Here is a 16,752-nt window from a genome sequence, read left to right on the forward strand (position 1 = left end):
AAAACGGACAAGCTATTAACACAAAAATAATGAAAACTTTGTTTGATCACGTGAAAAAGAATATATATCACAAAACTGCTTCAACAATTTATTAAATATTTAATATTTATTTATAGAAGAGCTATCATGCTTTTAATGCATTGAATATAAGAATGTTAATATTAATAGTTGTAAGAATATTTAATAAGTTTCAAGTTATAATAATGTCTCAATATGGATGGTATCTGAAATTATTGCATAGCAAAAAGAAAACACCGCAAGTAAATTTCAATTAAATGAAACAAAGCTCGAATTAGTGTAGTAATTAAACGCTTTTCTGGCGTGATTAACAAATCCTCTTTGTGTTCCTATTTATGCTCGTTTTTTATTATAGCATATGCTGTACCTTTTCGTTACAAAACAAGTTTTAATAAAAAGCAAAGTTAAAAGTTGAAGTAGAATTTAGAATCTATCTTAGTTTCTCCCTGAATTTTTCCATACAATAAAATTAATAAAATTGCCCATTGAAAATACACTATTAACTTTTCAATTGAAGGTAAAAAAAAAATAAAAAAAATTTTTATGAAACAATTTGTTTTAGAATATATATATATATATATATATATATATATATATATATATATCTTCCCCCAAAAAATGCAATATGCAAGAAAGAATCACTCACTATCACTGGGTCTAACTCTTGGCCCCGTGGGTTGTTTCTCTTTGGGAGTATTCACCCTTGGTGTTTGAGAATTTTGAATATTTCTCTTCATGCCACGCTGCCTTCGTCTCCTACTACGACTTCCAAACGGTCTCCACTTGCACTTTTTCTTTCCATTGCCGAACAGTCCTAATAACCAAGCTTGATCTCCCCCACACTCCAACATGTGCCTGTGCAACTCTGGCAAAGTCGTACAGTTCTTTGAACACTTGGTGCACACCTTTTCTGGCAAAGTAGCCGTTCTTGCTTTCGCTGTAGGCATATCCTTTCCTGGTAGAAACAAATGTTTATACAGTTCTCTTTGATCGCCGGAGAACTCGAAATGCGAACACCAGACATTTGGATGACTCATCGCTTTGTGGTCCTCCATATCTTTCAACGTTACCTGCAATGAAATAAATTATTCTGTGAGTGGAAAAAAATCTTACTAAAGCTCCGACTCGTTTTTCGTGAAAACATTTTTTTTCACGATTTATTTCAATCGATGCAACAATTATTGATTTATTACAAAGAACATTACGATGGATTTGAAAGAATAGGAACATTATAGTTGCAATCAAATCGTTCGACGGTTAAGCTAATTGTCGATCAATACGAAGAGATGTCCTTTCACCAGTTTGCAATCCGATCGATAGTTACTGATCAAGAGGTCTGGTTAATTAATTAATAGTTTATAAATGTCAAACATCTTAATGAGGTTAAACATCTTAAATGGATTTTACTTTAAAATGCTATCTTGCTAAATCAAAATCGTTCAATGAAAGATTGCAAAGATGCAACCAAGCTGTTGAATATAAAGTAATAAAAAAAAAAAGAAACCAACGAATGAATAATTCAAAATAGAAAGTATCCAATGCCAACAAACATCGTCAAACATCGTCAAACATTGTCAAACATTATCAAAAATTATAAAAAAAATTTTATAATTTCTATAATTATAATTATATAATTTTTTATAATTATCAAACATCATCAAACATTATCAAACATTATCAAACATTGTCGATACTTATTCCAAAATGAATTTAAAGAAATCTCTTTGGGATCTATTATCAAAAATTATAAAAAATTATCAAACATCATCAAACATTATCAAACATTGTCGATACTTGTTCCAAAACGAATTTAAGGAAATCTCTTTGGGATCTATAACTCGGGATACTTTTCGATCCCGATGGAATTGTTATCATACAACAATTATCCAACGGGGAATCACTCACGTGTTTGGAAGCGCAGGCGCCGCATATGTAGACCCTCGGCCTCGACCATTCCCCTGTCAACTCGGCGTAAACAACTTCCTGATTTTTGGCAGCCTCTATAGTCATCTTCTCGTCCCATTTCCTTAACCTCAGAAAGTTTCCAAATTCTACGGTGAACTCGGTACTGGTACCCTGAAGCGGTTTCACGTCGGAACAGGTTTCGTGTTTGCTCGAATCGACGATCGACGATTTCAGAGGCTCGCAACGAGACGTCTGCTCGATATCTGGATCGTTGGCAACGACTATGCCCGGATCGTTAGGCATATCGAGACTTTTGGGGCCGTGACTCTGCTCATTCTGCACTATCTCGCACGGCCCTAGGAGGGTAAGCTGATGCAATCTGTTCAAACTTATACGCTCCTTGAGCAACTGTTGCTTCTTCCTCAGTGTCAATTGGGTGGATATGTCGAACTTGCTGAGATCTTTTATCGAGCATGTCCATTGCTCCTTCCCGTCGTATTTCCTAGGAAAGTTGTACTTCTCGAAAGACACCCGCCTCGGATGAGACCTGTTACTCTTCCCAGGCTTTTGAGCGTACTCGCTGTTATTCTCGTACTCCTCGCTACTGTACTCCTTGGAATAAACCGGTGTCGCGGCTGTCAACGATATATCTATAGGGAATTGTATCTGGTTAACGTTGTGCTCGTAATAAGATTGTTGTTGCTGCTGTTGTTGAGGCTTCGCCTCTGTTATCGACACACTGTTGGCGGTGGACGCTACAGTTGTCGACGAGCTCTGAAGTTTTCCATCCAAATGATGAAGAAGATTCTCCCGGATGTTGCAGCTCACGCTGCTGTAAAAGGAACTGTCGAACTCCGGGCTCCCCGGATTGCTGAAGTTGTCTTTCACCGGGTGCATTGGTTTCAGCAAACTGGTTTCAGCTCGGTGTTCATGATCACTTTCCTCGCCTCTTCTCTCTTTGGGGTGGTTCGACGGATCTGCCCTGTCGTGGGGACTTTGGTTGCCTAGCTCCTTGCAGGGGGAAGAGGATTCCTTCAACTTCTCCTGCGAGAGAGACTACAAAGATTGGAAAGGGAAACTTATTATTATTACGGGGATGAAGAGATTCGGAGGGGAAAGGAAAGAAAAGAAAAGTGGATTACCTGAATTTGAAGATTCCTCTCCGCGAGATTCACACCGTGATTCTCGTTCATGTGAACGGCTAGAGCCTCCCTGGTTAGGTACCTGGTAGAGCACTGCAAACAAGCGTGGTACTTGTCACCGTGGCTGCCTATCATGTGCTGGAACAGGCCTTCCAAGCTCTCCGCGCACTTATCAGAGCAATACTGGCAGTTCTGCGACGGTTTCCTCGAGTTCCTTTCCGACCTTCTGCCGCCCCCTTGCTGATGAACCCTCTCGGTGTGCCGTTGCCTCAGGGATATCGACATGAACTTTCGATCACAGTACAGGCAGAGATGCCTGACGGTGGGAGAGGATGGTTTGCTGGGAGACTTCGAGCCCTGGGAAGAGGAAGAAGAAGAGGAAGAGGAAGAAGAAGAACAAGGCGATTGAGGAGCAGCCAATTCGCTCGTCTGACAATTCTGCAACACGGAGGCCACTTTATCCAGGGGCAGGCTGCAATGAAGGCTCGTCATGGAGAAATCTTGAACCCTGGACGAGTCTTTCGATTCCTCGTTGCCATCCAACCGCGGCTTATTCGTCTCCTCTCTCTTCTCCTGCCTGTTCTCGTCGATCAATTGATTGATGTCGTTCAACAGATCGTTCAACAAATCTCTGCACACGTTTCTCAACTCTACGTTGTCGAATTCCTCGTGTTTCGCGTCATCCACCAAGCTACCTTCCACCACGTTGCAACCGTCCGACAAACTCTCGCTCAATCTCTCCATAATGATCGTCCCCAATGAACGATTCTCTCTCCTCTCCTCCTCCTGATTATCGTTCCTCCCCCCACACTTTTGGACACACTGCTGCTCCTCGCTCTTTATCTCCTTACAGGGAGGACTGCACTTATTGCCACCTATGCAAACATTCTTCTCCTCCCCATCTTCCACTCTCTTCACCTTGGAGGACTCCTTCCCGCATGTGTTATCGTCGGGCAGAGGATTTCTTTCCTGATTCTTCTCCTTCCAAACCGAAGGAAACTCTTCGCCCCTCGTAGAAGAGTTCTCGCCTCTCGTATCGACTTTACGAAGTTCCAAAGAGAATTCCTTGGGGTTGTCCGGCTGTTCGGAGAGGAAAACGGCAGCCTCTGTCCTGCTCTCGTTAGGCTTGGAGGGTTCGAACTTGGCGGCCAAACCTTTCGGACCTTCCTCGTCCTCGTGCCCGGCCGCCAACTTGTCATCTTCCTTCTTCTTGTCGGTTTCCTTCTTCCTACTTACCTCTCTCTCGTCGTTCTCCTCCTCGTCCTTGATCACACCGTTCAACACGGTCATCACGTACTTCTCCAGGGTCTCGAGGTTTCTCTCCACGCTGTTCCTGTTCCCGTCCTCCTCGTTCGGCTCCCCGTTCCTCGGGTCGGGCACCTTCTTCCTAAGATTGTTGATCACGTTGCTTAGCCTGCTCCTCTTGGCGTCCTGGGCGGTCTGCTGGGCCGATCTGTAAATGTGGCCGGCGTGCTTCTCGTCGCCGCGTTGCTGCTGTTGCTGGTGCTGGTTCCGCTCGCCGTTCCCGTTCGCCGGATGGGCAACGGCTGTCGGATCGTCGAGGTTGTGGGCGGACGCGACCATCCTGGCGTCCACGCTCGACAACGATGACGGTTGGCCAGTTGTCGTGGACGACGATGCCGTGGCGGACGGGAACTTCGCCACGGCGAAAACTTCTGCCGTCTCGCTGCTCGTTTTGCTACCAGCTACATCCGCCGAGGCCGCTTCTGCAATTGATTGTGAATCCGTTTTAAACGTTGATTTGAAATCTTCTTTTGGTATAATGTATTTATACGAGATTTGGATAGTTTGGTGATTTTTTAAAATATTCGATGATTATAATGTTATAAATCCGATTCAAACATTATAATGATTGGTTATAAATCCGTTTCAAACATTTCTCATTATTGATTTGAAATCTTTTTTTGATATAATGTATTTATACGAGATCTGGAAAGTTTGGTGATTTTTTTTAAATATTCGAGGATAATAATGATTGGTTATAAATCCGATTCAAACATTATAATGATTGGTTATAAATCCGTTTCAAACATTTCTCATTATTGATTTGAAATCTTTTTTTGATATAATGTATTTATACGAGATCTGGAAAGTTTGGTGATTTTTTTTAAATATTCGAGGATAATAATGATTGGTTATAAATCCGTTTCAGACATTGATTTGAAACCTTTTTTTGGTATAATATATTTATACGAGATCTAGAAAGTTTGGTGATTTTTTAAAATATTCAATGATAATACTGATTGGTCATAAATCTCTTGAAATATTTCTCATCATTGATTTGAAATCTTTTTTTTATATAATCTATATTTATATAAGATCTAGAAAGTTTGGTAATTTTTCAAAATATTCGATGATAATAATGTTATAATGTTTCCATTTCAAATATTTCTCATCATTGATTTGAAATCTTTTTTTAATATAATATATTTATATGAGATCTGGAAAGTTTGGTGATTTTTTAAAATATTCGAAAATAATAATAATGGTTGTAACTCTCTTTGAAACATTTCTCATCATTGATTTGAAATCTTTTTTTCATATAATTTATATTTATATAAGATCTAAAATGTTTAGTGATTTTTAAATATTCGATGATAATAATTAGTTATAAATCCATTTCAAACATTGATTTGAAATCTTTTTTTGATATAATCTATATATGTAAGATCTGGAAAGTTTGGTGATTTTTTAAAATGAAGTTATTATTTAATTGGAAGAAAAATTCTATATATTTCTTAATGCTTATTTTTTAAAATATTCGATGACTTATTATTCCATGATAATAATGAATGATTGTAAGTCTCTTTGAAACATTTTTCATCATTGATTTGAAATCTTTTTTTAGTATAACCTATATATGTAAGATCTGAAAAGTTTGGTGATTTTTTAAAATGAAGTTATTTAATTAGAAGAAAAATTCTATATATTTCCTAATGCTTATTTTTTAAAATATTCGATGACTTATTATTCCATGATAATAATGATTGGTTGTAAATCTCTTTGAAACATTTCTCATCATTGATTTGAAAATTTTTTTTGTTATAACCTATATGAAATCTGAAAAGTTTGACGATTCTTTTTTTAAAATGAAGTTATTTATTTATTTGAAAGAAAAATTGTATTTTTTAAGATATCGATTGGTTATAAATCATTTAAAACATTTCTGATTTGAAATCTTTCTTCAATATGTGAAATCTAGAAGACGATTCTTTTTAAAACAAAATTATTATTCATTTCTTTTTTAAAAAAAATTATACATATTTCGTAACACTTTTTATTTTTATTAAAATATTCTTCTATTTATTTACCCAAATATTTTAAGGAAAGAAAGATGGATGGCTGTTATTAAATATTATAGCAATGTCAACGATGTTTCTTTTTTTTTTTTTTTTTTTTTGTTAGCACGTATCGGTGACGAAACGATTTACGAATACATCGTGATCCGATTAGAGGAGTTATTCTCGCATATGAAAGGATTCCTCGAAAGAAGAAGCGATATTATTTTTTTTCTTCTGTCTCTTTTCCAAAGTATTTTCCCCAAAAAAGCTTGGAAATCGATCGACAGTTGGTAATAGTTGTAGAGAATTGGAGCAAGTCCACGATATATCATTACACTCTTCGTATCTCTCCAACCAATACTTAAAAGTTAATTAAAACTTCTTCTAAACAATTTTTAATAATACTATTTTAATATCGAACACCCCTTTTCTCCACATCAACTTCTTCTTCTTCTTCTTCTTCTTCTTCTTCTTTTTCTTCTTCTTCTTCTTCTTCTTTTTTTTTTTTTAATACGTTAAAATTAAAATTCGAAAATTTTTGGAGAAAATTTGGAACACGAATCTAATGTTCGAAATAGAATTCGCGTATATATTATCCAAAGGGGGATGGGCGAAAATACTCTGGCGATGTGGTATGCATCCGGTAAATGAGATATGCAGCCTACGCAAACGGAAATGAAAAAAGAAAAAACAGGTCAAGTTATATAAGTTATATGGAATAGATCAATAATTTCTTGCTTGCCCGATATAGGATGTAAACCATACACGCTTCTGTATATAATTTTCTATAGTTTTGTCTTATACGAAAGTTTCGAAAGTTCTTTTTATAAATCATGGATCAATGAGATTATTCGATGAATTGATTTAAATATTCATTGATTTGATTTAAATATAATCCTTATAAATTAAATTTCTTGAATTATATTTCTGGAACAATAGTGAAAAGTCGTGTAATTTTGAACACTTGTTGAACGAAAATGGGGGCTCGATTTTCTCAGGTAAAAACAGATTTTCCACGGATTGGAAAATTTCCCTTCTGTTCGAACGAGCCCCGTGGTTTTTTGCCCGTAATATCTTGTGTAGAAGTTATTAAACCCTGGCTGTAAGCCGATTAAAGCGTTTCGAACCAAAAACATGGAGAGCCCTCCCCTCCTCCAGTGAAAAAGCTTCTCTCCCGTAACTGTCCTGGTATTCCCTTCGAATAAATTAATTTTCACTTGATCGAAATTCATCCTTCATCGATATCAATAGTTTTTCGGAAATTTAAAAGTCGTTGAGATCATCATAATAGATGTACACAAGATGGAATAATAGTCAAAAAATTATTTTATATTATTGAAACGAAAATTAAAGGATCTGTTAAGTGAATTCAAGAAAATTTAAAAGTCGTTGAGATTATCATAATAGATGCAGTAGATGGAATAATAGTCAAAAAATTATTTGAAAAGGAAAAAGAATTTTACAAGGAAAATTAAAGGATTAAGTGAATTCAAGAAAATTTAAAAGTCGTTGAGATTATTATAATAGATGCAGTACACAAGATGGAATAATAATCAAAAAAATATTTGAAAAGGAAAATTAAAGGATCTGTTAAGTGAATTCAAGAAAATTTAAAAGTCATTGAGATTATCATAATAGATGCAGTAGATGGAATAATAGTTAAAAAATTATTTGAAAAGGAAAATTAAAGAATCTGTTCTGAAGTGAATTCAAGAAAATTTAAAAGTCGTTGAGATTATTATAATAGATGCAGTACACAAGATGAAATAATAATCAAAAAAATATTTGAAAAGGAAAATTAAAAGATCTGTTAAGTGAATTCAAGAAAATTTAAAAGTCGTTGAGATTATTATTAATAGATGTACACAAGATGGAATAATAGTCAAAAAAATATTTGAAAAAAAAAAAAAAATTTGAAGGAAAATTAAAGGATTTGTTAAGTGAATTCAAGAAAATTTAAAAATCGTTAAGATTCTCATTAATAGATGCAATACACAAGATGGAATAATAGTCAAAAAAAATATTTGAAAAGGAAAAAGAATTTTACAAGGAAAATTAAAGGATCTGTTAAGTGAATTCAAGAAAATTTAAAAGTCGTTCAGATCATCATAATAGATGCAATACACAAGATGGAATAATAGTCAAAAAATTATTTGGAAAGAAAAATTAAAGAATCTGTTAAATGAATTCAAAAGTCAAAAGTCATTGAATTTAAAAAATTTAAAAATCAGAGTTGAGATCATTATTAATAAATGCAATACACAAGAATAATAGTCAAGTTAGAGGCTCCTTATTAGATGAATAAAAAAATCAAGTCGAAATCGAAGAAAAGGAAAGGATGTTCAAATTGATCCAAGCTTGATCTATCGAGATTACGAAATATCGAAGAGGTTGCTTTTAAAAGGCTACGTTTATTTCCATGGGTCGACCAAATATCATGGCGGCCATGGTATAAATCGCGTTTATTTTCTCGTGAAAATAATTTTTTAATTGCACGAAACGTAAAGGTTCCTCAAACTAACTTAAAATTTTATTCACAAACGCATATTTTTCGACTTGATTCTACTACTTATGTTCTATCTCTTGTCTTTCTTTCTAATGCTTCTCAATTTTACTTCTCTTTCTCTCTTCAAGACGTTTTCGAGGTTATGAACACTCGAGAATGAACGCTTGGAAATATTTGATATGACTAATTTAAAATTTCATTCACAAACGCATATTTTTCGACTTGATTCTACTTATCATTCTACTGATCATCTTTCTGTACTGTAAATTATATCTTTTGTTCTTCTTTTTAATGTTTCTCAAATCTATTTCTCTTTCTCTCTTCAAAATGTTTTTGAGGTTATGAACACTCGAGAATGAACGGAAATATATCAATATCAATATTGGAAATTTGGAAATATATTAATATTTGATACAACTAACTTAAAATTTCATTCACAAACGCACATTTTTCGACTTGATTCTAGTTGTCACCTTTCTGTACTATTCTGTACTATAAATTATATCTTTTGTCCTTCTTTCTAATGTTTCTCAATTCTATTTCTCTTTCTCTCTTCAAGACGTTTTCGAGGTTATGAACACTCGAGAATGAACATTTCGAAATATCAATATTTGATATAACTAATTTAAAATTTCATTCACAAACGTATATTTTTCGACTTATCATCTTTCTATGCTATTCTATGTATACTGTAAATTATATCTTTTATCCTTCTTTCTAATGTTTCTCAATTCTATTTCTCTTTCTTTCTTCAAAACGTTTTGAGGTTATGAATGAACTCGAGAATAAATGCTTAGAAATATATCAATATTTGATATAACTAACTTAAAATTTCATTCAGAAACGCATATTATTCTACTTATCATCTTTAGTATTCTATATTGTAAATTACATCTCTTGTCCTTCTTTCTAATGTTTCTCAATTTTACTTCTCTTTCTCTCTTCAAGATGTTTTTGAGGTTATGAACACTCAAGAATGAAATATTGGAAATATATCAATATTTGATACAACTAACTTAAAATTTCATTCAGAAACGCATATTATTCTACTTATCACCTTTCGTATTCTATATTGTAAATTACATCTCTTGTCCTTCTTTCTAATGTTTCTCATTTCTCTTTCTCTGTTCAAGACGTTTTCGAGGTTATGAACACTTGAACGCTTAAAAATGTATCAATATTTAATATTTTTCAGAGAGAGAGAAAAGATAGTAGGAATTTGCTTAACCCCAAAGCTTAACTTTGATATTCAGACGAACGAATATGGGGATAATATAAAAAGTAACGCGCTCCTCTTAACGTATATGCCAGTGAGACCAGTGTTCATCCACTATAGCTAGAGGAGAACCCTTTTAGGAATGCATAGAATTTTACAGAAGCATCGTGTCCTCGCATTCATCGGTCCACGCGTCTTGAATATTTTTCCAATATTTTTCACTTACACAGGGGCGCGAATCTCTCTGGAGGCAGCTGTCCCGAAATTCTTTTCTTTGTACATTTTATATATATATATATATATATATACATCGATGGAACGTGCACGAAAAGCTGAATAAAAAATCTCTTGCCTTCATCTACAAATTTAATTAAGTATTATTATTAAAGCGTGAAATAGAAAACGAAATTGCAACGAAAAGATTTTATCACGAATGTAATTTTCTTCTTCTTCTTCTTAAGCTCTTTGAGAAATATCACGTTTTTCGAAAAGTCTTCCCCATATTTTTGCCTTTATAGAGGAAATACTTCGACCCATGATATTTTCTATTCCATGGGATGGAAGAAGAGGTGAGGAATCCAGAAGAAATTTATCGTCGAATGTTGCTTTATAAGCCGAGGGGAATATGGGAAAAATTTATCACGGTTTCGTTCTCTCCCTCCCTCTCTTCCCCATAACATTTTCCAATTTACTAATTTTCAGAATAAATATTATACTTTATTTCTCCTTTAATTCATCTTATTCTACGATTATTATTGTTTATAATTTTAGAATATTTAATTTATATTGAAAACAAATGATTAGATTTCTCCTTTAATTCATCTTATTCTACAATTATTATATTATTGTATTATATTACTGTTTATAATTTTAGAATGATATTTAATTTATATTGAAAACAAATGATTAGATTTCTCTTCTCCTCCCCTTTAATTCATCTTATTCTACAATTATTATATTACTGTATTGTATTATTGTTTATAATTTTAGAATGATAGTTAATTTATATTGAAAACAAACGATTAGATTTCTCCTCCCCTTTAATTCATTTTATTCTACAATTATTATATTATTGTATTATTGTATTATATTACTGTTTATAATTTTAGAATGATAATTAATTTATATTGAAAACAAACGATTAGATTTCTCCTTCCTTTTAACTATCTTATTCTACAATTATTATGTTATTGTATTATTGTATTATATTACTGTTTATAATTTTAGAATAATTAATTAGTTAATTTATATTGAAAACAAATGATTAGATTTCTCTTCTCCTTTAATTCATCTTATTCTACAATTATTGTATTATTGTATTATATTACTGTTTATAATTTTAGAATGATAGTTAATTTATATTGAAAACAAACGATTATATTTCTCCTCTCCTTTAATTCATCTTATTCTAATTATTATATTACTGTATTGTATTATTGTATTATATTACTGTTTATAATTTTAGAATGATATTTAATTTATATTGAAAACAAATGATTAGATTATTGATTTCTTCTCTCCTTTAATTCATCTTATTCTACAATTATTATATTATTATATTATTGTATTATATTACTGTCTATAATTTTAGAATGATATGATGTTCTCTTTTCCTTCAATTCATCTTATTCTACAATTATTATATTATTGTTTTATTGTATTATATTACTGTTTATAATTTTAGAATGATAGTTAATTTATATTGAAAACAAACGATTAGATTTCTCTTCCCTTTTAATTCATTTTATTCTACAATTATTATATTACTGTATTATTATTGTATTATGTTACTGTTTATAATTTTAGAATGATAATTAATTTATATTGAAAACAAATGATTAGATTTCTCCTCCCTTTTAACTACAATTATTATGTACTTATTCTACAATTATTATGTTATTGTATTATTGTATTATATTACTGTTTATAATTTTAGAATAATTAATTAGTTAATTTATATTGAAAACAAATGATTAGATTTCTCTTTTCCTTTAATTCATCTTATTCTATAATTATTATATTATTGTATTATATTATTGTTTATAATTTTAGAATGATAATTAATTTATATTGAAAACAAACGATTATATTTCTCCTCTCCTTTAATTCATCTTATTCTAATTATTATATTACTGTATTGTATTATTGTATTATATTACTGTTTATAATTTTAGAATGATATTTAATTTATATTGAAAACAAACGATTAGATTTCTTCTCCCATTTAATTCATCTTATTCCACAATTATTATATTATTATATTATTGTATTATATTACTGTCTATAATTTTAGAATGATATGATGTTCTCTTTTCCTTCAATTCATCTTATTCTACAATTATTATATTATTGTATTATTGTATTATATTACTGTTTATAATTTTAGAATGATAATTAATTTATATTGAAAACAAACGATTAGATTTCTCCTCCCTTTTAACTATCTTATTCTACAATTATTATGTTATTGTATTATTGTATTATGTTACTGTTTATAATTTTAGAATGATATGATGTTCTCTTCTCCTTTAATTCATCTTATTCTACAATTATTATATTATTGTATTATTGTATTATATTACTGTTTATAATTTTAGAATAATTAATTAGTTAATTTATATTGAAAACAAACGATTAGATTGTCGATTTCTTCTCCCCTTTAATTCATCTTATTCTATAATTATTATATTATTGTATTATTACATTATATTACTATATATAGTTTATAATTATAGTATTATATATAGTATATAGTAATTATAGTTTATAATTATAATATATAGTTTATAATTTTAGAATGATATTTAATTTATATTGAAAACAAACGATTAGATTTCTCCTTCCCTTTTAATTCATCTTATTCTACAATTATTATATTACTCTTTATAATTTTAGAATGAATATTTAATTTATATTGAATTTATATTGAAAACGATTAGATTGTCGATAATATGCAAAATATGGAAAACACTGGTTGTTTTTTTGAAAGTTAATGAAAGCCAGATTGATTGACTTAGTGTAACTCGATTAAACTGGGCTGGGGTGGACTTTAATGAACCCGGTGAGTAGCAGTAATGACTGGCAGTCTTCGATCAAAGCGTTTCTAATTGTGAGACGATCTCGACGATCGTTGTTGATATAATATTCGAATGTTTGAAGGGGGAAGTTTGAGAAAGAAAGGTAGTTTTGGAAACGGTGAACAGGAGATGTAATTTGATCGCAATATCCCATCTCTATAACGTATCCACCTCTAATGGAGGAACGTTACAAAATGGCCGAAACTAACGAAATCGATCAATCTGAAACGAAGTACACAGATTGAGAGAGTCATCGAAAAAAAAAAAAAAAATCAAATATCCATCGCGTCCAATTAAACAAATATTTCCTATTCAATTCGTAGTAATTTGAAAAATCTCTCTCTTTTTTCTTTTTTTTTAATTTCTTTCTTAATTTTTAGGTTATGAAATAAATAACCTATTCGGTTATCGTGAATATTTCACTACGAATTAATTAAGAACTTCAATCTTCTATAAATGAATAATCAAAAAGTAATATTTAATATATGTGTAAGAAATTGACAACTAAATAAATTAATAAATTTAAAGTTATAAATATTACATGAACTGTTTTATACATATATAAAGTAAGGCTCGTATTAAATTCATTAATAGATTCAACAAGGAGAATGCAATATGAGGAGGATGCCTCTTGTTTCGTTTTTCAAAATTCAATGTTTTTCCAAGTTTGTTGAAAAAAAAAAAACGGTGTTCAGAATTTTCACACGTTTGTTTACATGTTTTTCACCGAATGTAGCCATATTTTTGATCCAATTCTTTATTCACTCCTCTCTCTCTTTCTCTTTCTCTGTTTCTCTCTCGCTCTTCACGCAAAATATTATGATAAATGGAGCAGAATAGAATGTTCAGAAAGCAAACAAATGCGCGTGCCACTTCCTCCCAGCGATAAAAATTATTTCAATGACAATTGAAGCACTTGTTGTTGTGTAAGAAGAAGAAAAACAAGGAAAAGAGGGGAGAGGGTAGCAATTTATCAAGTTTGGACGCACAAATTTGGAAAAACTTCAATAATAAATTATTTCCAACGTTTCATCGTTTAAACAAATCTTCTTCTTCTTCTTCTTCTTATTTTTCTTCTTTTTCTATTTCTTCTTCCTCCTCTTCTTTTTCTTTTTCTATTACTACTACTTTTTCTTCTTCTTCTTCTTATTCTTTTTCTTCTTCCTCTTCTTTTTCTTCTTTCTTCTTCTTTTTCTTCTACTTGTTCTTCTTCTTCTTCTACTTCTTTTTCTTCTTCCTCTTCTTCTTTTTCTACTTCTTTTTCTTCTTCTTCTTAATCTTCTACTTCTTCTTCTTATTCTTCTCTGGAAAAGAAGAACTTTGCAAAAAATGGATTGATCATTGTCTCTTTATTAACTCTAGTGCACCATTTGGATTATTATTAATGAATAATTGAACAGATTGTAACAATACAGTTTATTTAGATTTATTCTACCAACAGATACGTTTCTTTTGATTTATCCTTGAAGCTTATTTTCCTGTTGACCAACTTTACTTGTCACCAAGCTGCTCCATTTGAATTTCACCAATAAAATCAAACCGACGGAGCGATTGGACGTTGTTGAATATTATTTGTTGTTACTTATTAATTCCAATATTATTTTATCGAGGAAGAAGAAAATTCTGTAAGATAATTCTCAATCATATTAATTCACTCCTTCAGGATCGAACTCGACTTGTCTTTCTTATTACAAATTATTTCTAACGTTAATTATTATCGTAATCACATCGTTGGATGTGCAAGAAGAAATACTTATACTTATCAATTTTTATAAAAATAAAAGTTTGTAATTGATTGATAAAAATACAACGATATTAAATATATTAAATAATTTATTGAAGAAAGAGTCTTGGATGCAAGAAGAATCTTAATAATACTCATCAATTTTTTATAAAAATAATTTTTTATAAAAATTATAATTAACAATTATCACAATCATAAACGTTGTACGTTAATTCCAATATTATTTTATTTCAAAGAAGAAGAAAATTCTGTAAGATAATTCTCAATTATATTAATTCACTCGTTCAGGATCGAACTTGTTTTTCTTATAATAAATTATTTCTAACATTAATTATTATCGTAATCAAATCGTTGGATGCAAGAAGAAATATATTCATCAATTTTTTAAAAATAAGAGTTTGTAACTGATTGACAAAAATGCAACGATATATATATTAAACAATTTATTGAAAAAAGAATCTTTCTTACGATTTAAACGATTCTAATTTCTAAAAAAAACAAATTGCATTGCAATTTGTATAATAATCTTTCATCGATCAATTATACAAACTGATCTACAAAAATACACAAAAGGATCGGATTAATTGTATAGAATCTTCTCTGCTTCCTCCCAAATTATCGAATTCGAACTAATTCTAAAGTTCTAAGTAAACTTTTGAATTTTTCCAAAAAATTCCAGAAAAATTATCTCCCTCCAGAAAATATCTATATATATCTTATATCGATCGATAATCTTTCATCGATCAATTATACAAACTGATCTACAAAAATATCCAAAAGAATCGTTAATTGCAGAGAATCTTCTCTGCTTCCTCCCAAATTATCGAATTCGAACTAATTCTAAAATCCTAAACTTTTGAATTTTTCCAATATCTTATCAATCTTATCAATATTATTGAAAACCTAAATCCGGATAATAAAATTCCACAAACTAATATTTTAATAATAATTTAAAATAACTTTATATTATTATATCATTGATTCCACAAATCAATATTTTAAATTAAACTATTTAAATTTTTTAATCTTAAAAATATTTAAATTTTAAAAACTCATTTTTTAAATAAAATAAAGTTTTAAAAATATTAAATTTAAAGGAATTCAATGTATTAATAATACAAAATATTCTACTAAAATTCCATTTTTAATTTTAAACATTTTTAATTATTATTAAAAAATTTTAATAATAGAAATTTTTCCATTAATGATTATAAATTCTTAATTTTTATTGATGAATTTATGATTAATGAATATAAATTCTAAAAAAATTATCTCCCTCCAGGGAGGAAAAAATGCACTCGCAGCTTTCTCTCTTCTTTCAAATCTCTTGAGAGCGACAATAACGAGGTTGACCTAAGGAGGCGATGACGAATCGAATATTCGGGGATATCATCGAAACGACCCAATTACGAGTAGTGGTGGAGAGGAGAGGCTGGCGCAAGCTCCGCTGCCCAACCGGAAATGGAGTGCGCGAGTTAGAGAAACCGTTCCACCCGATGCACCTTGCGGCCACGTAAACGTTTCGCGCGGCGGCCACCACCGGGATATATTGTTACACACCGATATCCCTTCTTGCCTTTAATCAAACTGGAGCAAATTTCGGGGGGAAAACCCGTAATTTTCATCGTCCTTCTCTTCAACATCTTCAAAGATTCGAAAGGAAAGGAAAATTATCAGATAATTAATAATAATTATAAGATAATAATTCTTATTAATAATTATATAAGATAATAATAATTATAAGATAATAATTATTAATAATAATTATATAAGATAATAACAATTATAAGATAATAATTATTAATAATAATTATATAAGATAATTTTCTTTTCTAAGCAAAA

General features: G+C 30.7%; 1 protein-coding gene across 2 annotated transcripts in view; it reads right to left on the reverse strand.

Annotated features, from left to right (window-relative positions):
- The window catches only part of LOC100578705, an 81,906-nt gene that overhangs the window by 18,547 nt on the left and 46,607 nt on the right, over positions 1-16,752 (reverse strand). Inside the window, exons 3-5 of one of the 2 annotated variants that reach the window (XM_026442368.1) lie at positions 3,066-4,792; positions 1,924-2,967; positions 665-1,088 (exon numbers count right to left, since the gene is read on the reverse strand). In XM_026442368.1, coding sequence (XP_026298153.1) covers positions 665-1,088; positions 1,924-2,967; positions 3,066-4,792 — 3,195 coding nt within the window. Of the gene's footprint in view, positions 1-664; positions 1,089-1,923; positions 2,980-3,065; positions 4,793-16,752 lie in introns of both variants that reach the window. The other variant, XM_026442367.1, reaches the window with a different exon arrangement.

This window comes from Apis mellifera, linkage group LG8 (genome assembly GCF_003254395.2).
Source record: "Apis mellifera strain DH4 linkage group LG8, Amel_HAv3.1, whole genome shotgun sequence".
NCBI classification, from domain to species: Eukaryota; Metazoa; Arthropoda; class Insecta; order Hymenoptera; family Apidae; genus Apis; species Apis mellifera.